Source organism: Pygocentrus nattereri, chromosome 16 (genome assembly GCF_015220715.1).
Source record: "Pygocentrus nattereri isolate fPygNat1 chromosome 16, fPygNat1.pri, whole genome shotgun sequence".
Classification (NCBI taxonomy): Eukaryota; Metazoa; Chordata; class Actinopteri; order Characiformes; family Serrasalmidae; genus Pygocentrus; species Pygocentrus nattereri.
Genome location: NC_051226.1, coordinates 34,106,696 through 34,130,998, shown reverse-complemented (window position 1 = coordinate 34,130,998; position 24,303 = coordinate 34,106,696). Strand labels below are relative to the sequence as shown.

Genomic DNA, 24,303 nt, shown 5'->3' with positions numbered 1-24,303 from the left:
CAAAACAATGTAATGGAATGAAATGAAATGGAATAAAAGCAGAATGGAATGAAATGGAATGGAATAAATTGTAACAAACTGGAATGGAATAGAATACAGCAAAATGGAATGGAATGGAACGGAGTAAAATATAACAAAACGGAATGGAACAAAATGTAACAGGATAGAATAAAATATAACAAAGTTGAATGGAATGAAACGGAATAGAATGGAATGGAATAACAAAATGGAATGGAATGGAATGCAATACAATACAATACAATATAACAAAACAATGGAATAGAATGGAATGAAATGAAATGGAATAAAATATAACAAAGCAGAATGGAATGGAATGGAATGGAATGGAACAAAACAAAATGGAATGAAATAAAATGTAACATGATGGAATAGAATGAAATGGAATACAGTTAAATATAACAAAGCGGAAAGTAATGGAATAAAATATAACAAAGCGGAAAGTAATGGAATAAAATATAACAACGCGGAATGAAATGGAATGAAATTTAACAAAGTGGAATAGAATTAATGAAATGGAACAAAGCAGAATGGAATGGAATAAAATGTATCAAAATGGAATGGAATGGAATGAAATGGAACAAAGCTAAATGGAATGGAATAAAATGTATCAAAATGGAATGGAATGGAATGAAATGGAATGAAATGAAATACAGTAAAAATAACAAAATGGAATAAAATGGAATAAAATAGAACAAAGCGGAATGGAATGAAATGGAATACAGTAATACATATCGAAATAGAATAAAATATAACAACGCGGAATAAAATGGAATAAAATAGAACAAAGCGGAATGGAATGGAATAAAATGGAATAAAATGAAATGCAGTCAAATATAACAGAATGGAATGGAATGAAATATAACAAAGCGGAATGAAATGGAATAAAATGGAACAGGACAAATGGAACAGAACAAAATTAAATGGAATAGAATGGAAGAGAATGGAACACCACAGACTATTATATAACAACATGGAACAGAATGGAAATCAATGGACGGCTATGGAACTGAACGGAACATCCTCTTGGTGTCAAAAACAGAGCTTTCATTCTGCTTCGGCTCGGTTTCCTGACGTGTTATGGACCCTAAAAATAACAGAGTGGTGAGATCTGCCGGTTCTCAGCCGGCAGCAGGAGTCCTCGCAGTGCCAACCCCACTTCCACTCAGGACATCAGCACGCACAAACAGGAAGCACTGCTCCAGGCCCCCCACTTCCTCCGACCTCCACGCGCTCCAGCAACGACAACAACACTGCGGCTTCATGAAGCCGGAGCAGGAGTGAATTCGCACAACCAGCAGCTCCTGCGTCGTCGCTTCAGGACTGTTACTGAACCTCAGCGTGAAACCGAGCCCAGAAACACGGAATCGTTCTCAAATATCTTCTCGCCAGCTCTGATCATCTGGTGGCTCCAAGAAGTCGACCGACTGATATTCCAAAAACAGCTAATCTGCAGTTATGAGTATTAAATATAGGGCTTGTTCATCTGAGGCCATTCAGGACAACAGAAACTACATAATACACAACATAAATAAATGTTTTTTACTAATTAACCTTAATAATTCTGTTTTTTTGGGGGGGAGAAAGGCCACAATTAAACGTTTAAACGTTGCTGTTGAACAATTTATAAGCATTATAGACTGTTTGCTATTTCAAATCATACAATCCTTCATAATACCTTACATAAATATGCAGAATCAGGGGCGTAATTCAAATGCAAACCTGTGTAAACAAAGTACGTTTATTCATATCTCATGCTTATATATCAATATTATAACAAACACGGCATTATTAATATATATATATATATATATATATATGCATATATATTTATCATAATGAGTAGGTTTTGTGGCCTATTACACACATTTTGTTGCTAAAAGTGTACAATATTTCAGCAACATCCCCAAAAATGACAAATATGATGATAAATGATAACAAAAATATTATTATCATCATTATTATTATTATTATTAACACAAAAAGAAGAAAGGAACTGGACTACCATTAATGTCTACAAAACAAGTCAACAATCATACCACAATAAAGAAGCACCGAAAGCAATTCCATAGCAACTACAACGAAACACAACACCAATCTGTTTGCTTTTAATTGGCTGCTGGAATTGAAATCTGAAGGCTATGCAATTTTTTCCCACCAACTATCCCATGAATCCTCACATCATTTCAAAAAAAGTGGTGGTGGTGGTGGTGGGGGGGGGGCAGGACTTGTCTTCCTTGACACCACCCCCCAACCCCCCAACTCCAGAACTGTGCGGAATATTGTGCTTACAAGGACAAAGTCATTCATATTTGGGATGCACGTTACCAGAAGGACAGATCATTATCCTAACCAGACCACGCAGATGATTAGATTTCACTGCGGTTTCGTACCGATATTCAACGACGTACTTACTCCACGAGAGCAAAGGGTGCGGGCGACGCTGGGCCACCCTGCTGAAACATCTGCCCTTACTGCGTTTGTCCGTAACCCACTTTGCATAAACACTACACTTTTCTCTGACACTAATCCAAGTGTGCCCAGTTCCAATTACTTCACGATAACTTGAATATGGCGAATATTAGTGCACAAGTCCTCTGTCCATCTGGGGGACATCACATATAAAATGAGCCACATGGCCCATTTTACGTCTTAATCCCCCCCCCCCCCCCCCAATATGTTAAATGCAGCGAAGAAACATGAACATCTTAGAAGGTACGAAGGTGGGTTAACTTGTTGTCGCTTAGAGAACCAACACAAACACGTCGGGGGGTGCCAAAACTTTTGCACACGACTCCATATCGGCGCCGGTGTTGGCAGACATTTGCGTGAAATCATATCGAACATCGGCCTCAGCCCAGACCACCCGTATCGGCGCATCCCCACTGAGAAACAGACATTTAAAAAGAACACTTCTTACGTTGTGATTGTGTCTAATTCCGGAATTCTAATTCTAAATGAAACCCGTTTTTCCCACCACACGTAAACGTTACATTTTTAGCCAATTTCTGCATTTCGTGAAACTGCACGCAAACGTGTGAGCTAAAACATTGCTTGCTGTCTTGCTCATTTTATAAGTGAAACTAATTTAGCAGAGAGTTTAAATAGGGCACAGGTCACGTTCCCTACTTAGTTCTTAGTTCTTAGGGACAGACATTGTATATAAAACGGGCCACATGTCCCAATGCGCGTCTTAGTCTTCCCCCCGTTATGGTAAATTTGGCAAAGAAACGTTAACGCACTAGAAGATGTAGAAGTGCGTTAACTAACTGTCCCACCATTTGACCCGGGGTGCCAAAACTTTTGCACGCGACTTAACCGGCACTGGTGCGGCAGGTACACATGTTAAAAATATCGTATATCCCCGTATCGGCACATCCCTGCTGAATAACAGCATTTAAAAATCATTTCTTATTGTGATTGTGTCTAATTCTATAATTCAAATTGTTATTAATCAGATTATTCGTCTAAATCAATGTAATCGGTCACTGATCTTGAGTTAAACTGAGTAAAACTTCTGCACATGCCGTAATATCGGCATCGCTGTCGGTAGATATACGTGTAAAAATGACCAGCCCAGACTTCCGGTATCGGCACATCCCCACCAAAAATCAGGCATTTGAAAATCATTTCTTACATTGTGATTGTGTCTAATTCCACAACAGTGAAACAGGCTCAACTGCTCAGAGAAACAGGCTAAAACTTCACACCGCAGGCCTTTTCCCACTTTACGGCATCAGTGCCGAAACAAACATGGTTCATGGCCCAGTTCCAGCTTATGCGAACATTGTGCGAAAGCACAGAGGTGGTCTTATCGAAGCTCGGCGGAGATTAAAACACACACTCACGCACGCGCTTAATCGCAAAGGAAGTAGGGTGCAGGACACAACAATGTCAGCGGACCCAGAATCCCAGCACACGCACTGAAGGAAATGGGCTACGCTGACGTAACCTTGACGAGAGGGACACAAAGGGCTCAGCCGAAGAACCACTGCGGTTCTTTATTCCCATGTTCAGGACAAGGGGCGGTATTGTGCGGCATTGTACGGCGGAAGGCCCTCTGCGTTCGCCGGCCGCTCATGACGGCCAGGACGGTTGGACACGGTGTACACGATGTTCAGACAAAAAGTTCTTTCAATCAGGATTACAAAGCAGAATGTGTGACCTTTAAAGGAACTGTGGCGCAGCTTTTTTGGCCTGCATACACCAACAGCTATGTTGTCAAAAATGAAGCCCTTTACGTTTATGTTATAACATTTGCATTACTAATCAGAACACGGACATAAAGTCAGTTACGTTTTCTTCAAATAATCTTTACGTGATCTTCAAACAAAACATCATCAATGCTGTCTGTTAAGACAACTCATCAATCAGCCTCCTTATAAACACTGATGTTCCAACTAAAGCCTGAGTAGACTGATAAATCAATGTGATCAGTTATTAATCTCAGTGTTACTGAGCTCTGCTAAAGCCTGAGTAGACTGATAAATCAATGTGATCAGTTATTAATCTCAGCGTTACTGAGCTCTGCTAAAGCCTGAGTAGACTGATAAATCAATGTGATCAGTTATTAATCTCAGTGTTACTGAGCTCTGCTAAAGCCTGAGTAGACTGATAAATCAATGTGATCGGTTATTAATCTGTGTTACTGAGCTCTGCTAAAGCCAGAGTAGACTGATAAATCAATGTGATCGGTTATTAATCAGTGTTACTGAGCTCTGCTAAAGCCTGAGTAGACTGATAAATCAATGTGATCAGTTATTAATCTCAGCGTTACTGAGCTCTGCTAAAGCCTGAGTTGACTGATAAATCAATGTGATCAGTTATTAATCTCAGCGTTACTGAGCTCTGCTAAAGCCTGAGTAGACTGATAAATCAATGTGATCAGTTATTAATCTCAGCGTTACTGAGCTCTGCTAAAGCCTGAGTAGACTGACAAATCAATGTGATCAGTTATTAATCTCAGTGTTACTGAGCTCTGCTAAAGCCTGAGTAGACTGATAAATCAATGTGATCAGTTATTAATCTCAGTGTTACTGAGCTCTGCTAAAGCCTGAGTAGACTGATAAATCAATGTGATCAGTTATTAATCTCAGCGTTACTGAGCTCTGCTAAAGCCTGAGTAGACTGACAAATCAATGTGATCAGTTATTAATCTCAGCGTTACTGAGCTCTGCTAAAGCCTGAGTAGACTGATAAATCAATGTGGTCAGTTATTAATCTCAGTGTTACTGAGCACTGCTAAAGCCTGAGTAGACTGATAAATCAATGTGATCAGTTATTAATCTCAGTGTTACTGAGCTCTGCTAAAGCCTGAGTAGACTGATAAATCAATGTGATCAGTTATTAATCTCAGTGTTACTGAGCTCTGCTAAAGCCTGAGTAGACTGATAAATCAATGTGATCAGTTATTAATCTCAGCGTTACTGAGCTCTGCTAAAGCCTGAGTAGACTGATAAATCAATGTGATCAGTTATTAATCTCAGCGTTACTGAGCTCTGCTAAAGCCTGAGTAGACTGATAAATCAATGTGGTCAGTTATTAATCTCAGCGTTACTGAGCTCTGCTAAAGCCTGAGTAGACTGATAAATCAATGTGGTCAGTTATTAATCTCAGCGTTACTGAGCTCTGCTAAAGCCTGAGTAGACTGATAAATCAATGTGATCAGTTATTAATCTCAGCGTTACTGAGCTCTGCTAAAGCCTGAGTAGACTGATAAATCAATGTGGTCAGTTATTAATCTCAGTGTTACTGAGCTCTGCTAAAGCCTGAGTAGACTGATAAATCAATGTGATCAGTTATTAATCTCAGTGTTACTGAGCTCTGCTAAAGCCTGAGTAGACTGATAAATCAATGTGATCGGTTATTAATCTCAGTGTTACTGAGCTCTGCTAAAGTCTGAGTAGACTGATAAATCAATGTGACCGGTTATTAATCTCAGTGTTACTGAGCTCTGCTAAAGCCTGAGTAGACTGATAAATCAATGTGATCGGTTATTAATCTCAGTGTTACTGAGCTCTGCTAAAGCCTGAGTAGACTGATAAATCAATGTGATCAGTTATTAATCTCAGCGTTACTGAGCTCTGCTAAAGCCTGAGTAGACTGATAAATCAATGTGATCAGTTATTAATCTCAGTGTTACTGAGCTCTGCTAAAGCCTGAGTAGACTGATAAATCAGTGTGATCAGTTATTAATCTCAGTGTTACTGAGCTCTGCTAAAGCCTGAGTAGACTGATAAATCAATGTGATCGGTTATTAATCTCAGTGTTACTGAGCTCTGCTAAAGCCTGAGTAGACTGATAAATCAATGTGATCGGTTATTAATCTCAGTGTTACTGAGCTCTGCTAAAGCCTGAGTATACTGATAAATCAATGTGATGATCAGTTATTAATCTCAGTGTTACTGAGCTCTGCTAAAGCCTGAGTAGACTGATAAATCAATGTGATGATCAGTTATTAATCTCAGTGTTACTGAGCTCTGCTAAAGCCTGAGTAGACTGATAAATCAATGTGATCGGTTATTAATCTCAGTGTTACTGAGCTCTGCTAAAGTCTGAGTAGACTGATAAATCAATGTGATCAGTTATTAATCTCAGTGTTACTGAGCTCTGCTAAAGCCTGACTAGACTGATAAATCAATGTGATCGGTTATTAATCTCAGTGTTACTGAGCTCTGCTAAAGCCTGAGTAGACTGATAAATCAATGTGATCGGTTATTAATCTCAGTCTTACTGAGCTCTGCTAAAGCCTGAGTAGACTGATAAATCAATGTGATCAGTTATTAATCTCAGTGTTACTGAGCTCTGCTAAAGCCTGAGTAGACTGATAAATCAGTGTGATCGGTTATTAATCTCAGTGTTACTGAGCTCTGCTAAAGCCTGAGTAGACTGATAAATCAATGTGATCGGTTATTAATCTCAGTGTTACTGAGCTCTGCTAAAGCCTGAGTAGACTGATAAATCAATGTGATCGGTTATTAATCTCAGTGTTACTGAGCTCTGCTAAAGCCTGAGTAGACTGATAAATCAATGTGGTCAGTTATTAATCTCAGCGTTACTGAGCTCTGCTAAAGCCTGAGTAGACTGATAAATCAGTGTGATCGGTTATTAATCTCAGCGTTACTGAGCTCTGCTAAAGCCTGAGTAGACTGATAAATCAGTGTGATCGGTTATTAATCTCAGTGTTACTGAGCTCTGCTAAAGCCTGAGTAGACTGATAAATCAGTGTGATCAGTTATTAATCTCAGCGTTACTGAGCTCTGCTAAAGCCTGAGTAGACTGATAAATCAATGTGATCGGTTATTAATCTCAGTGTTACTGAGCTCTGCTAAAGCCTGAGTAGACTGATAAATCAATGTGATCGGTTATTAATCTCAGTGTTACTGAGCTCTGCTAAAGCCTGAGTAGACTGATAAATCAATGTGATCAGTTATTAATCTCAGCATTACTGAGCTCTGCTAAAGCCTGAGTAGACTGATAAATCAATGTGATCGGTTATTAATCTCAGTGTTACTGAGCTCTGCTAAAGCCTGAGTAGACTGATAAATCAATGTGATCAGTTATTAATCTCAGTGTTACTGAGCTCTGCTAAAGCCTGAGTAGACTGATAAATCAATGTGATCAGTTATTAATCTCAGTGTTACTGAGCTCTGCTAAAGCCTGAGTAGACTGATAAATCAATGTGATCGGTTATTAATCTCAGTGTTACTGAGCTCTGCTAAAGCCTGAGTAGACTGATAAATCAATGTGATGATCAGTTATTAATCTCAGTGTTACTGAGCTCTGCTAAAGCCTGAGTAGACTGATAAATCAATGTTATGATCAGTTATTAATCTCAGTGTTACTGAGCTCTGCTAAAGCCTGAGTAGACTGATAAATCAATGTGATCGGTTATTAATCTCAGTGTTACTGAGCTCTGCTAAAACCTGAGTAGACTGATAAATCAATGTTATGATCAGTTATTAATCTCAGTGTTACTGAGCTCTGCTAAAGTCTGAGTAGACTGATAAATCAATGTGATCGGTTATTAATCTCAGTGTTACTGAGCTCTGCTAAAGCCTGAGTAGACTGATAAATCAATGTGATCAGTTATTAATCTCAGCATTACTGAGCTCTGCTAAAGCCTGAGTAGACTGATAAATCAATGTGATCGGTTATTAATCTCAGTGTTACTGAGCTCTGCTAAAGCCTGAGTAGACTGATAAATCAATGTGATCAGTTATTAATCTCAGCATTACTGAGCTCTGCTAAAGCCTGAGTAGACTGATAAATCAATGTGATCGGTTATTAATCTCAGTGTTACTGAGCTCTGCTAAAGCCTGAGTAGACTGATAAATCAACATGATTGAGTTATTAATAAGCGAGCATTGCCTCAATTGCTGCAATAAGCTGAGGATTTCTAGAACTATATTTAAATACCAAGTGAATTTTTCCATATTAAGAAAATAATTCCATGACGAATATGTGCCTCAGCACCAAATGTTTTCGGGAATATTTTACTTTATCGTATATTGTGATATACTATATCGTGACAACACATGCGACTGAATACATTTAGGACAGTGTAGTATTCAGTATTCAGGCATAACTGCATTTGGCCCACGTTGCTTGCTCATATTTAAACATAGCGTATGGTGCAGTACGGCACTCGTCTTAGCATTAGCTTCGGTGTGAGACCCGTTATATGCTTTCTATTGTAATAACGAAGACTGGGAGGCTAATGTCGGCTTGGCATCGACGCAGGACGGTCTATTAATAACACAATGAGCTGCTAAAAAAAAAAAAAAAAAAAGGCGATAAAAAGGCAAAAAATAAAATAAAATAAACCTCGGGAATTAAAGCGTCGAGCGGCGCACATGTGCAGCCGAATCTTTTCATACTTAAACAATGTCGAGCGGATTAATTTACTAAATGCTTTGCCACACATAAAACTTTTTATCTGGTGCCAAACCTGGCAGCCAGGCTGGTGGAGGTAGGCCCTATTCACAGCGTATCAGTCACTGGCAGTGAGGAACAATTCTATCATGGCTGTTGGCGCTGGACTAGCTGGCACGAAGGTCCATTTACATGGAAGCGAATCCTTGCCAAAACCGGAGATATTTTTACCCCCGCTAACCGAAAGCACCCGGCGAGGAATAACTCTCCGACGGAACCTTGAAATGATAGCCATTATTAACCGAGGGTAATTATTAGCATTAGATAGTAAATAATGCTAATAATATCACTATTACCAGCTAAAATGCCTATTAATTCCTAATCCTACGCACAATTAAAGCATGGAGATTCTCTCTCTCTCTCTCTCTCTCTCTCTCCCTGTAACTCTCGCGTGCTCTCTCTCTCTCTCTTTCTCGTCGTTCTGCTTCCTGAGAGGAAGACAAAGAGACGCCGCGAGAGGCGCAGGATAGTGGGAGGAAGAGGGGGAAAAAGGAAAAAAAAAATAAAGTATTAAGTGACTGGGTTCGTTCTCCGCGCACGCAATCAGCCGCTTCTGCTTATTTCTTTATTTTGATTCGGTTATTTTTGATTGACAAGCAAAAAAAAAAAAAAAAGCAGCAGATTCCGGCTTTCTCGGAATACTTTCCGTCCCACGTCCGGCATCCGGCCGGCAGGTCGTTATTAGCTCTGCTCCCGGACTATCAAAAACGGCAGGCCTGGCACCCGGCGCCCTCCGAGGCCGCTTACAACGGACCGGGGTCTCCCCTTCACAGCTAAACCGAAGCCGAACAGCCTTATAGACGCAGTGTTTAGCCGATTCACACTTTGTGGAACATTTCCACGTATCTCCCTGCCAACTGCGGGGTTGCATGGCAACCGGGGGTGGGGGGGCGTTGGGAGGGGGGGGGGGTTGGGGGTGGCAGCTCCAAACTCTGACTATGCCATCCTCAACCGCCCCCCCCCCCCACCCCATTCCGATTTCTCCGCAACAACAAAAAAAAGACGACACAATTTGCAGGGAAAGCACAGAGCAAGTGGGAACGGGGTGGAGTGTTGAGGGGGGGGGGGGGGGCCGTGTTGGTGGAGGGGCATGCAAATTAGCGAACCCTAAACAACACACCAGTCTGGGTTGGAGTGTGGTGGTGGTGGTGGTGGTGGTGGGGTGGCAGTGGGGGGGGTAAAAAAAAAAAAAGAAAAAACAATGCAGGCCGTTCAGAGTCTCAGAGTCTGGGCCCAGACGGCACTGCAGCCTCCGCAACGACAACGACAACTCCAAAACAAAAAAAATAATAAATAAAAAGCTTTCCGACTTTCCGTAAACGCGCAAAAGCACAAAACGGCAAGCATTCCAAGCGCCTGGGCTGACACGAAGCTTCTTCCTGGGCCGCGCTGCGAGGGGAACGTTCTCTTCCTCGGGGGGAACACGTCCAGGGTCAAGGTCATTTTTTTTTTGTTCCCTCTCATTTTTTTTTCCTTTTCCTTCAACTTGACAAGCCAGGAAAAGACAAACCGCACATTTCTGGACAAACATGACGACATTCCATCCAAAGAGAATATCTGACCGGCGTAAAAAGATCCGGTTTGTTGTGCTTGCCCGGAAAAATGTATGTCTTTTTTTGTTGTTGTTGTGGTGCTAAAAATAAACAGAGTCCGAACTGAATGTGAATCGTCTGGTCTGCAGCGAGAACCGCTACGTTTCTCTTTTCCATCGGACACACGTTCCACCTGCTGCACGACCCTTCCGAAGTCTTAGGCAGCACCAGGCCCGCTAGTTTCAAGCCCACGTCCATTCAGCATGACCGCCCACCCGGTTCATAGTAAACATATCAGCCTTTCCTTATGACACGTTTACGACTCTCCAACTCCACGTTTACCACGTTAAGAGCTGAACCAGGAGTTATAACAACAACAACAACAACAACAAACAACAAGCAGGTATGAATAAATAACGAACGAACAAAACCAAAACAAAGACGTGACCAGCCGTCACACACACAAGCCAGAGCGTCCGAGCGGAATTAAACCCAACGTACTTGAGCCGGAGAAATGTCCGCTTCCCAGAGAGGTCGGTCCATTCTTCCCGCTGCTAACCGGAGGAGAGAACATCTGGAAAACAATCGGGACACGGCACGTTAGAAACAGGAATGCACATTCATGCGCTCAGGAGCGACGGACCAACAAACACATCTGCATGTTTCCCGGCCTCGTATTCTCTCAACAGCAGCGTTCCCAAACTAATCCCATTCCCGGGGAACGCTGCCTTGTCCTAAAACCCGAACGTTTTCAGAGCGTGCCTTTTCTTTCTTGCTTTCCTTTTCTTTTGTACGTCCTCTTCCCTGCTCCTGGGGAATGCTTTGCACTGAAGAGCGGGCAGGGAAAGTTGAGCCGGGCTCGCGGGCTCACAGCAGCAGCGGTGAGGGGGACATTTCCCTGAGACCGGAAAAAAAAAAAAAACAGAACTTCCTAAACGCGTCTCTCTCTCTCTCAGTCCCGCGTGCGCGGGTGGGTTTTGGTTTTTTTTTTTGGGGGGGGGGTGGGGGTGTGGGTTGGTGGTGGGAGGGTGGTGGCGAGAGGGGGGGGGGGGCGGGGGGGCGAGAGGGGGGGGTGCTTTAAATTCGTGCTGCCGCTGACACGCGAGCGCTCATCGCCGCTAATCTCCCGCGTGCAGCGGAGGGTCACGGCGCTAAAACGTCCCAGCGCTCGCGCGCTGCGCAGAAAAGAGGCGCTGCAAACTTGGACGCGCGCGCGGGGGTAGAGCAAGGTGCACGGGCGCTTCGCACTGACGGTCGTCCTGCGCGCGTGAGGCGGGCGCGCGAAACTTTTTGGGGCTGACTTTTTGCTATTATTATTATTATTATTATTATTATTATTGTTATTGTTTTGTCATTAATAATAATAACAATAATAACAGCGATAATAACATCAGTACTAATAATAGAGTTTAATAATGACACCCCTGCACACCACCATGCAAACATAATAAAGCCCAAGCAGCGCGTGCAATAACCAGCGCGTGCATTTGCATTTCCCTACAAATGCAAAAAAAACAAAAACAAAAAAAACCCAAAACAAAAGCAGCCAGCTCTGCTTACCGCGCTAAAGTCCAGCAGGTCACTCAGTTCTTTGTCCGTGCCAAGGGCTGCCATCCGCTGCTGGTGGTGCATTTTAGCCAGATCGCCCAGACCTGGAAACATGGACACGGAGCGCGCGGTGAGAAGACGGCCCGGGCACGAGCAGAGGAGGAGGAGGAGGAGGAGGAGGAGGTGGAGGAGGGGTGGGGTGGTGGTGGAGGAGGAGAAGGAGGAGGAAAGAAGGTGGTGGTGGTGGTGGTGGTGGTGGAGGGGGGGGGGGGGGGGGGGGGGGGGGGTGTAGGATAGGATAGGTTTCAAATCTCGCTGGTAAAAAACGCACGCGCGCGGCGCAGCATCATGCAACAGGAGGACCAAACTCAAACGCGCGCGCTCGAACAACAACAACAACAACAAAAAAACAAAAACAAAGACCTGTCAGGGTCAGCTGGCCATCTCGCGCAAAACAGCGGAGTAAGTGCAGAAGGGAAGGTGGGGGGCGGGTGGGGGGGGGGCTGGGGCGGTTAGTTGGGGGTGTCTGGTTGACGCTAAATATGCTGCACTTTGCACGCGCAGCCACCTAGCTCCGCTCGGAGATGTGAGCGCGTTAACGCGTGGCCTCGTGAAGTGGTGGTCGTTTTTAAGCGCTGAAAGCAGTTGCGCCGAATGATGGGGGTCAGGAGGTCAAGGGGGGGGGTAGAGTGGCACCTCCTTCCTCGAGACAGGCCTGGCACGGCACGCAGACTGGCACCAACCTGATGCGCCAAGGCCTGAGGAAGAGCGCGAATCGGCTCGCCAACGTGCGCGCCCTCCGCCGCACACGCACACGCACACGCGCACGGGACGACGGGCGCTCACATCTCCAAACTTACGCCAGGGCGGCGGGGAAGACGTTCGCGCGCGTCTGGGTTCGGCTGTGCACCCCCGTGACGGGATGACACGGCCCGCTAACTGGCCCGCGGACTCAGCTCCGAACGCGCTGAGCAAACTTGCCCGAACTGCCCCCGCGAAAGTCGCCACCCGCCGATGCGTCCGTGCGCGCGACGCGCAGCGGAAAGCACATCTGGCGCACACTTTGCACAGTTTACCTTGCGTTGGAAAACGTCGCCCCGCGGTCCTCCGGCCGAAAGCGCCCGCTCCGAGCTGTTGTCCTGAACTATCTGTGGCCTCAGACGGAGATGAAACACTTTTCTCCCTCGCCTCCTCCGAGCCCCCTGCAAGCCCGTCGGTCCAGCGACGCTCGCTAGCTAGCCAGCCAGCCAGCCACAGATCTTTTGTCCGCGGACGACCTTAAAAGCTGCATGGGTTTGGAAACGCGGCGAAGTCTCCCGACATGGCTGCTGCGGAGCGGGAACGAAGATAAACATCCGAAAAAGAAAGAAAGGAGCCCGCTTAGCGCTTTCTGGCGCTCGCCTTCCTCCGAGTTGGGGCTAAACCGGCTAGCTGGCCACTTTCCATAGCAGCGTGTTGCGGCAGAGGCGCGTTGGGTTTTTTCCCCACCTGTATTCCGACGCGACACGCCCTCGCACGCTGGGATTGGCTCGCTTCGGTGCCAGCGTCAGCCAATCAGCGCGAAGGAGAGGAGCCGCAGCTTGCCAATCAGACCGCACAGGGCGGGACACCGTTAGCCAACCACAGCGCCCGAAAGGGCACGCCGCTAGCCAATCGGAGCCTCAGACTGAGAGCGTGGCGGCCAATAGCAGCGCAGGAGGAGCGACGTTTGGGGCCAATCCGAACGCAAGAGGCGTGACGCGAGGGGCCAATCGGAGCGCGGGGGGCGGGGTCTGACGGAATACGGGTGGGATAAGACATAAATAAGGGCTCTTCAGTTCAACATCCGGGACGCGTTTCGCCCTCCCAGTCCGGGTCATGGTCCGTGACGTTGTGCTGCTTTTTTACCTGCTTTTATTATTTATTTATTTTTTCCCCACAAAATGTAATAAAATAAAAGTGCAGTTTAAGCTGTGCATATTGCTGAGGCAGGTGGTCTGATTTAGCAGTTTAAAAATAATGCTCAGTTGGGGGAATGCATTCAGGCCAGCTTACACCGTGGATCGGCTTCTGTGCTGAAAATAAGACTGAATATGTGGCCATAAGCTAAATTTACCACAGTATATTCATGCGTCTGACTCTTCTCTGCTTGGAAGTTATTTAACTGTAATGGTTTCACTGCTGCCGATTTCCGATTGTGCTCTTCGGTGTTTTGGATGAGCTGAACTCATCCGAATACGCAGCATTTTTCAACAGTTTTAAAGGCCTTCCACTCAAAGTCACTGAGCTTCTGAGAGTGTCGAAGAAATCGAACTATAATATAATATGTGTTTGGCTTTTTCAAAGGCATTTCACTCCCAAGTGTTTGTGTTCCGGACTGTGCTGAAGTACTTTAACTCAAAATCATCGAGTTCTTGACTAGATTAAAGTACTTCAACTCAAAGGAATTGTGTTCATGACTATATTAAAGTATTTCTACTCAAAGTATTTGAGTTCTTGACTCGTTTAAAGTACTTTAACTCAAACCATTTGATGTCCTGGCTGTTTTAAAGTACTTCAATTCAAAACATTTTAAAGTACTTAAAGTCATTAAAGTACTTTAAAACAGTCAGGACATCAGAATTGATCTGTTTTTAAAGTACTTTAATTTAAAATATTTGATGTCCTGACTGTTTTAAGGTACTTTAAGTCAAAGTAAGTGTATTTTTAAGTGTAGTAAAGTACTTTAACTTAGTGTTGGTATTCCTGACTATATTAAAGTACTTTTAATTCAAAGTAATTTTGTTCTTTACTATTTGAAAAGACTTTAACTCAAAGTAATTGAGTTTGTGTCCATACTAAAGTACTTTAACTCAAAATAATTGAGTTCTTGACTAGATTAAAGTACTTTAACTCAAAGTAATTGTGTTCATGACTATATTTATACTTTAACATGAAGTATTTGTGTTCTTGACCATATTAAAGTATTTTTGCTCAAAGTATTTGAGACCTTGACTAGTTTAAAGTACTTTAACTCAAACCATTTGATGTCCTGGCTGTTTGAAAGTACTTCAATTCAAAATATTTTAAAGTACTTAAAGTCATTAAAGTACTTTAAAACAGTCAGGACATCAGAATTGATCTGTTTTAAAGTACTTTAATTTAAAATATTTGATGTCCTGACTGTTTTAAGGTACTTTAAGTCAAAGTAAGTGTATTTTTATGTGTAGTAAAGTACTTTAACTTAGTGTTGATATTCCTGACTATATTAAAGTACTTTTAATTCAGTTTTTCTTCTTTACTATTTGCAAAGACTTTAACTCAAAGTAATTGAGTTTGTGACTATACTAAAGTACTTTAACTCAAAAGAATTGAGTTCCTGATGATAGCAAAGAACTTCAACTCAAAATAATTGAGTTCTTGACTAGAATAACGTACTTTAACTCAAAGTAATTGTGTTCATGACTATATTTATGTGCTTTAACTTACAGTATGTGTTCTTGACCATATCAAAGTACTTTTACTCAAGGTATTTGTGTTCTTGACTAGTTTAAAGTACTTTAACTCAAAATTCTTGATGTCCTGATTGTTTTAAAGTAATTTAACTCAAAGTAAGTGTATTTTTGAGTTTAATAAATTACTTGAACTCAAAGTTTTTTGTATTCTTGGCTATTTTAAAGTACTTTAACTCAAAGTAATTTGCTCTTGACTAAAATACTTTAGCTCAAAGTAACTGAAGTAACTATTCTTGACTACACTGAGGTATTTTAACTCAAAGTAATTGTGTTTTTAATGATACTAAAGTAATTTAACTCAAAATTATTGTGTTTTTGATGATACTAAAGTATTTTAACTCAAAGTAATTGTACTTTTGGCTATACTAAGGTACTTTAACTCAAAGTAATTGTGTTCTTGATGATACAAAATATTTTACTAAAAGTTATTGTGTTCCTGACTATACAAAAGTACTTTAAGTCAAAGTCTTTGTGTTCTTGATGATACTGAATTACTTGAACTCAAAGGTTTTGTGTTCTTGACTACACTAAAGTACTTTAACTCAAAGTAATTGTGTTCTTGATAACACTAAAGTACATTTGCTCAAAGTTCTTGATGATACTAAAGTACTTTAACTCAAAATTATTGTGTTCTTAATTATACTAAGGTACTTCAACTCAAAGTAACTGTGTTCTTGACAATATTAAAATATTTTACCAGAAGTAATTGTGTTCTTGACTATACTAAAGTAATTTAACTCAAAGTAATTGAGTTCTTGACTATACTAAAGTACTTTAACTAAAGTAATTTTTTGACTATACTAAAGTACTTCAATTCACATAATTGTGTTTTTGACTATATTAAAATACTTTAACAGAAAGTACTTGTGTTCTTGATTATACTAAAATGATTTAACTTAAATTGATTGTGTTTTTGACTATACTAAAGTACTTTTGCTAATTTTCTTGACTATACTAAAGTACTTCAACTCAAAGTAATTATGTTCCTGACTATACTAAAGTATACTGAAACTCAAAATATTTGTGTTCTTGACTATTCACTATTTTAAAGTAATGTAATTCAAAGAAATTGGTTGTGTACTTGACCATATTAAAGTACTGTTACTAAAAGTGTTTGAGTTCTTGACTATTTTAAAGTACAACCCCAATTCCAATGAAGTTGGGACATTGTGTAAAACATAAATAGAAACAGAATATGATGATTTGCAAAAACCTTTCAACCTATATTCAATTGAATACACTACAAAGACAAGATATTTAATGTTCAAATGGAAACTTTATTGTTTTTTGCAAATATTCACCCATTTTAAATTTAATGCCTGCAACACGTTCCAAAGAAGTTGGGACAGGGGCAGCAAAAGACTGGGAAGTTGAGGAATGCTCAAAAAAACACCTGTTTGGAACATTCCACAGGTGAGCAGTTTAACTGGAAACAGTTTAGTGTCATGATTGGGTATAAAGGGAGCATCCCTGAAAGGCTCAGTCGTTCACAAGCAAGAATGATGCAAGGTTTCACCACTTTGAGAACAACATTGTTGAGAACAATGTTTCTCAACATGCAATTGCAAGGAATTTAGGGATTTCATCATCTACGGTCCATAATATCAAAAGATTCAGAGAATCTGGAGAAATCTCTGCAAGTAAGCGGCAAGGCAGAAAACCAACATTGAATGCCCGTGACCTTCGATCCCTCAGGCTGCACTGCATTAAAAACCGACATCATTCTGTAACGGATATTCCCACATGGGCTCAGGAACACTTCAGAAAACCACTGTCAGTGAACACAGTTCGTCGCTCCATCTACAAGTGCAAGTTAAAACTCTGCCATGCAAAGCGAAAGCCAGATATCAACAACACCCAGAAACGCCGTCGGCTTCTCTGGGCCCGAGCTCATCTGAGATGGACTGACGTAAAGTGGAAAAGTGTCCTGTGGTCTGACGAGTCCACATTTCAAACTGTTTTTGGAAATCATGGACGTCGTGTCCTCCGGGCCAAAGAGGAAAAGGACTGTCCGGATTGTTATCAGCGCAAAGTTCAAAAGCCAGCATCTCTGATGGTCTGGGGGTGTGTTAGTGCCCATGGCATGGGTAACTTGCACATCTGAGAAGGCACCATTAATGCTGAAAGGTACATACAGGTTTTGAAGCAACATCTGCTGCCATCCAAGCAGCGTCTTTTTCAGGGACGTCCTGCTTATTTCAGCAAGACAACGGCAAGCCGCATTCTGCACGTGTTACAACAGCGTGGCTTCATAGTAAAAGAGTGCGGGTACTAGACAGGCCTGCCTGCAGTCCAGACGTGTCTCCCATTGAAAATGTGTGCCGCATTATGAAGCGCAAAATACGACAACGGAGACCCCGGACTGTTGAGCAGCTGAAGTTGTACATCAAGCAAGAATGGGAAAGAATTCCACCTACAAAGCTTCAACAATTAGTGTCCTCAGATCCCAAACGCTTACTGAGTGTTGTTAAAAGGAAAGGTGATGTAACACAGTGGTAAACACGCCCCTGTCCAAACTTCTTTGGAACGTGTTGCAGGCATCAAATTTAAAATGAGTGAATATTTGCAAAAAACAATAAAGTTTATCCATTTGAACATTAAATATCTCGTCTTTGTAGTGTATTCAATTGAATATAGGTTGAAAAGGATTTGCAAATCATCGTATTCTGTTTTTATTTATGTTTTACACAACATCCCAACTTCATTGGAATTGGGGTTGTACTTTAACTCAAAATATTTGTGTTTTTCACTACATTTAAGGACTGAAACTCAATATAATTGTGTTCTTGACTATATTTAAGTACTCTAACTCAAAGTGTTAATGTTATTGACCATATAAAAATGCTCTGGACTATTTCAAAGTACTTTAGCTCACAGTAATTGTGTTCCTGACTGTATTAAAATGTACTTTAAGTCAAAGTAATTGTGTTCTTGATAATACTAAAGTACTTTTACTCAAGTCATTGTTTTCTTGACTATACTAAAGTACTTTACCTCAAATTAATTGTGTTGTTGACAATGTTAAATGTACTTCAACTGAACGTATTTTTGTTCTTGATGGCACTAAAATACTTTAACTCAGTATTTGTGTTCTTGACTATACTAAAGTACTTTATCTCAAAGCAATTGTGTTCTTGGCTATACTAAAGTACTTTATCTCAAAGCAATTGTGTTCTTGGCTATACTAAAGTACATTATCTCAAAGCAATTGTGTTCTTGACTATACTAAAGTACTTTATCTCAAAGCAATTGTGTTCTTGGCTATACTAAAGTACTTTATCTCAAAGCAATTGTGTTCTTGGCTATACTAAAGTACTTTATCTCAAAGCAATTGTGTTCTTGGCTATACTAAAGTACTTTATCTCAAAGCAATTGCGTTCTTGACTATACTAAAGTACTTTATCTCAAAGCAATTGCGTTCTTGACTATACTAAAGTACTTTATCTCAAAGCAATTGTGTTCTTGGCTATACTAAAGTACATTTATTTAAAGTATTTGTGCTTCTGAATATACTATAAAGTATATTTTAACTCAAAATATTTGTGTTCCTGGCTATTTTAAAGTACTTGAACTCAAAGTATTTGTGTTGTTGACATTATTATATACTTTAACTTAAAGTATTTGTGTTCCTGACAATATTAAAGGGCTCCAATACTATACTTTTCTTATATTTAATGTTTTTTGACAAAGATCCACTTACAGTTTATCATGTGTTTTTTTTATATTGCTTAAATGTGCTGTTTTGTTTTCTGCCTCTAAGACAGAAATATGCAAATGATCTCTGTTCTGATTGGCTGCACTGTACTGTCCTTTACTGAAAAAGCAGGTCAGGCTTACACACTCCTTATAGCTTTAGCATGGATGGGCAAGGCTAAACTGCTAAAGCCTCAATAGATGTATGTCAGTATGTTCTTGTGACATCACAAAAACATTGACTATATGGAGTGGGGAATGAATGGTACATTGGGAAATAGTGTTTATGTACAACATGTAAACACAAAGGACATTTTCCATGGTACGGGCCCTTTAACCTAAAGTAACTCTTCTTTTTCCACTATTTCGAAGTCCTTCAACTCAATTGTGCTTTTGATTATGTTGAAATGCTAGTAGCCGTGGCTTTGTCATGACTCGCCCAAGGAGATTATGCAATAAGTTAAAGCTCTGTTTGTGATTTTAGTGGGTCAGGAGTGCACAGCTTCAGTCATGAAGCGCCGGGATCCTGCACTGTTCCGCTTTAAGACTTTTACTTTACCCCCAAAGGGCTCGATTATGAGCTGGAGAGTCGAACCAGGTGTGAGCAAGCAGAGAAAAACACCAAAAAGCTCTGCAGTAGTCCAGCACTGGAGCTGGATCAGATTCTCTTTAGCCGTAGCACACAGACACTACCGACAAAAAACATCAGATAACCCTATCTGCAGAAACTTCATATGATCCACTGTGAGAAACACTCGACCCTTGTGAGATGAAAATACATTTAAGTGTTCTTTTTCAAAAATGTGTTTAATTTAAAAAAGTACAACCCATTTCCAAAAATGTAGAGATGGTCTGAAAAATTTGAACAAAAACAAAATGCAATGATCTGCAAACTTGAAACTCTATATTTAAATGAAAACAGTACAAACACAACAAATCAAATGCTGAAACTGAGAATTTTTTTTTTTTTTTTTTAAATAAATGCCCATTTTTAATTTGATACCAACATCATATTCCAAAAAGGTTAGAATGGAGGCAAGTTTTACCAATGTGTTTCATCACCTCTTCTTTTAACAATAGTCAGTGTTTGTGAGTGTTTGGGAACTGAGGAGACGTTGCTGTAGTTTTGAAAGTGAAAAGTTTTCCTGTTCTTGTCTGATACAGGATTTCAGCTCCTCATCAGTTCAGTCTCTTTTGTCATATTTTTCATTTTATGATGTACTAACTGTTTTCAGTGACAGGTCTGGACTCCTTTAATGCAGAGCAATGCTGTTGTAACACATGCAGAATGTGGTTTGACATTGTCTTACTAAAATAATCAAGGCCTTCCCTGAAAAAGACGTCGTCTGGATGGCAGCATATGGTACCAAAACATATATATCCTTCAGCATTAATGGTGCCTTCACAGATGTGCACATCAGCCAAGCCATGTGCACTAATGCACCCCTATAACATCATGAATACTGGCTTTTGAACTGTGCGCTGATAACAAGCTAAGTGGTCTTTAGCCCGAAGGACACCGTGTCCATGATTTCCAAAAGCAATATCAAATGTTGATTCGTCGGGCCACAGAACACTTTTCCACTTCGCCTCAGTCCATTTTAAATGAGCTCGGGCCCAGAGAAGGTGGCAGCATTTCTGGATCCTGTTTATATTTGGTGTCTTCTTTGCTTTTTAGTAATTTAAAGTGCATTTGTTGATGGAGTGTTGAACTGTTTTCATACACAGTGGTTTTCAGAAGTGTTTCTGAGCCCATGCAGTGATTTCCACTACAGAATCATGTCAGTTTTTAATGCAGTGCTGCCTGAGGTCCCAAAGATCAGGGGCCAGCAAGTACTGTTTTTTTGCCTTGTCCCTTACATACAGAGACTTCTCCAGAGTCTCTGAATTTTTTTATGTTATTATGTACAGTAGACGATGAAAAACAAAAGTTCTTTCTATTTTACTCTGAGAAAGATTATTCTTGAAATGTTGCACTATTTGATCATGCAGTCTTTCACAGAGTGGTGAATCCCTTCTTTACTTCTGAAAGACTTTCTTATATCCAATCATATTACTGACCTGTTGCCTTTTTTTGGAAATGGGGTTGTACAACTATGAGTGCTTAAAGAACCATTTGAATGCATAAGTGTTTCTTTGCATGGTCAAATGGCTCTTTTTCAATGATGAAACCTCAGCTCTCAATGGTTCTTTAAAGAACCCAGTTTAAAATGATTCTCCACGGCACCAAAAAGGGAGTAAGAGTGTACTCATACCACTTCAGCAAAGGCCTGCAATAGAAACACAATAGCTACACTTCTTTTTGGGCATCCTTGGCGAGATGAGGGTCGAGATACTGGGCTCCTGCACAAGAAAGCCAAATCTATTTATAACCCAATGTTAAATAGCAATACCTTTCAGTGTCCTAATACCGAGACGCCAAGGACTGAGGCTAAGCTTTTAAGCCGTTGGGAAGTCAAGCTGCATCTAGACGGAGAGGAGCTCGGCTGCAAAGCAGATTTTTGGATTTCTTTTTCCCTTTATTATCTGCGCCTGACCAACACAGTGCCTCCGTTCAATGGAAATGAAGATGGAAGAAATAGCAAATGAAAGCAAAAAAGATCACGGCGGCAGCCTTTGTACTTTATTTTCCTTGCTTGTTTTGGTTATAGCTGCTTTGGGAGGGGGTTTTCATGGGAAGTCTTCAGTTATTCACAATGCCAGTGGTATATTACAGACACAGCACTGATATATATCAGTAAGATCACTGTATTTTGTTGCTTTTCTAACAAAACTTAGTTGTAAAAGTTGGTTTTATGAACACGTAATTTTAAATAGCCATATAGGAACAACCGTTGGATAAAATCACATAAAGCTGGCTCACACCGCCACTGTCCGCTGCTAAGGCTCTTGCGCGGATGAGAGATTTAATCAAAGGCCAGGCCGTATCTTCCTCATTAGGCTGGCTTTGGACTTAGTAGGTCAGTGGTATTACAGGGCAGACCATGAGATATATCATACCACAATTACTGATTAGATAACAGAGGACTAGAACCTAGCGTCACTGATCTCTGGCTTTGAAGTATTAGTGACCACGTGGTTTGGCGCTGGTAAACAAACAGGGACAATGCTGCAAATGAAATAACTAAAACCACCAGATGTGTGTTAGCGTTAGTTCTATCCTTAGTTCTACAAAGAAGCTCAAAATGCTAGTAAAGTAAAAATTTTGGTTAACATGAAAGCAAGTGGAGGCCACTTAATGTGGTAAAACTGCATGAGACGTTCAAAAAACATGTTTAGTCACAAAATTAGCTTCAGACTGACTTATTTTAGGTTTGCTAACATTGCTAATCACTTTTCAGTTAGCATGGAAGCTAGTGGGGGCTGGTTAATAATATCCAACTCCATGAGGCTTTTTGGTTTACTCAAAAACACATTTATAGCCACAAACGTGGTTAGCTTTAGTTGCAGCTGATGCTGTTAAGGGAGGTTTCAAGCAAAAGTGCTAATATAGCTAATCACTTTTCACTTAGCATGAAAGCTAGTAGGATCCAGTTAATATGATATAACTGCAAGAGGCTAATTGCATTGCAGTAGTTGTCTCCGAGTCAGAAAAGACGTTTTAGCTTTAATTTGACTCATAGTTGATATCGGTAAGGGAGGAATGCTTACACGGCTGATAATTTTTCAGTTAGCATGAAAGCTAGCGGGGGCAAGCTAATGTTACCACTGCATATGGCAAACTCTTCCCAAGGGTTCTCTCAAAAATATATTTAGTCTAAAAACTGGTTCAGCTTTAGTCGTTGTTGTTATTGATACTGGTAAGGGAGCTAATATGGCTAATCATTTTTTTAGTTAGCAAAATTAGCTTTAGTTTTAGATTAGTTGATATCGGTGAGGGACGTTTCACTCAAAAACGCTCAGGACGATTGCCTTCAGTTAGCATGAATGGTAACGGAGGCCGGTACATGTGGCACAACTGCTTGAAGCTAATCCTATTCTTCAAAAACACATTTTTAGTCACAAAACTAGTCCTATTTTTAGTTTCAGCTGACATCTAACAAACATTTAAGGTCGATAAAGTGGGTAGCTGAACTTTATGGCTATAATGTTGAATACATGTAAACATGATTGTGTTTATGTTGTTATACTTCAAAATATGGATCATCCCCATGTAGGGGATTAGTATAATACCCTTATTTGTAAATCCACGGAGTTCCTGGATCGCTTCTCATCACTAAAATCAGCCTTGCAGTGTTCCGTCACATTTGTACGGGCCTTGAAAATGATCTCGTGGAGAACAGCACAGCACGAGGGGAACTTGACATGTATTGAGTCTTTATTTTTGGTCTTCATTTTCAGAGCATTACCAACGAATTACTCTAAATGTAGGTATTGTGATATAAACCGAGTCTGTTCTACAGTTTCTCATTAGCCTGAATGAATAACCGACTCTAAATGTAGGTATTGTGATATAAACCGAGTCTGTTCTACAGTTTCTCATTAGGCTGAACGAATAACCGACTCTAAATGTAGGTACTGTGATATAAACTGAGTCTGTTCTACAGTTTCTCGTTAGGCTGAATGAATAACCGGCTCTAAATGTAGGTATTGTGATATAAACTGAGTCCGTTCTACAGTTTCTCATTAGGTTGAATGAATAACCGGCTCTAAATGTAGGTATTGTGATATAAACCGAGTCTGTTCTACAGTTTCTCATTAGGCTGAATGAATAACCGACTCTAAATGTAGGTATTGTGATATAAACCGAGTCTGTTCTACAGTTTCTCATTAGGTTGAATGAATAACCGACTCTAAATGTAGGTACTGTGATATAAACTGAGTCTGTTCTACAGTTTCTCGTTAGGCTGAATGAATAACCGGCTCTAAATGTAGGTATTGTGATATAAACTGAGTCCGTTCTACAGTTTCTCATTAGGTTGAATGAATAACCGGCTCTAAATGTAGGTATTGTGATATAAACCGAGTCTGTTCTACAGTTTCTCATTAGGCTGAATGAATAACCGACTCTAAATGTAGGTATTGTGATATAAACCGAGTCTGTTCTACAGTTTCTCATTAGGTTGAATGAATAACCGACTCTAAATGTAGGTATTGTGATATAA

At 40.8% G+C, this 24,303-nt stretch overlaps 1 protein-coding gene across 8 annotated transcripts in view; it reads right to left on the bottom strand.

Annotated features, from left to right (window-relative positions):
* LOC108413069 (transcription factor 4) overlaps positions 1–13,471 on the bottom strand; it is a 296,629-nt gene extending 283,158 nt beyond the window's left edge. For 5 of the 8 annotated variants that reach the window (XM_037545969.1, XM_037545965.1, XM_037545970.1 and 2 more), the window contains exons 1-2: positions 12,045–12,146; positions 10,986–11,058 (exon numbers count right to left, since the gene is read on the bottom strand). In XM_037545969.1, coding sequence (XP_037401866.1) covers positions 10,986–11,058; positions 12,045–12,146 — 175 coding nt within the window. Of the gene's footprint in view, positions 1–10,985; positions 11,059–11,246; positions 11,379–12,044; positions 12,147–13,108 lie in introns of those variants that run through there. The other 3 variants (XM_037545968.1, XM_037545971.1, XM_037545972.1) reach the window with 3 other exon arrangements.
* Positions 13,472–24,303: the final 10,832 nt, after the last annotated feature.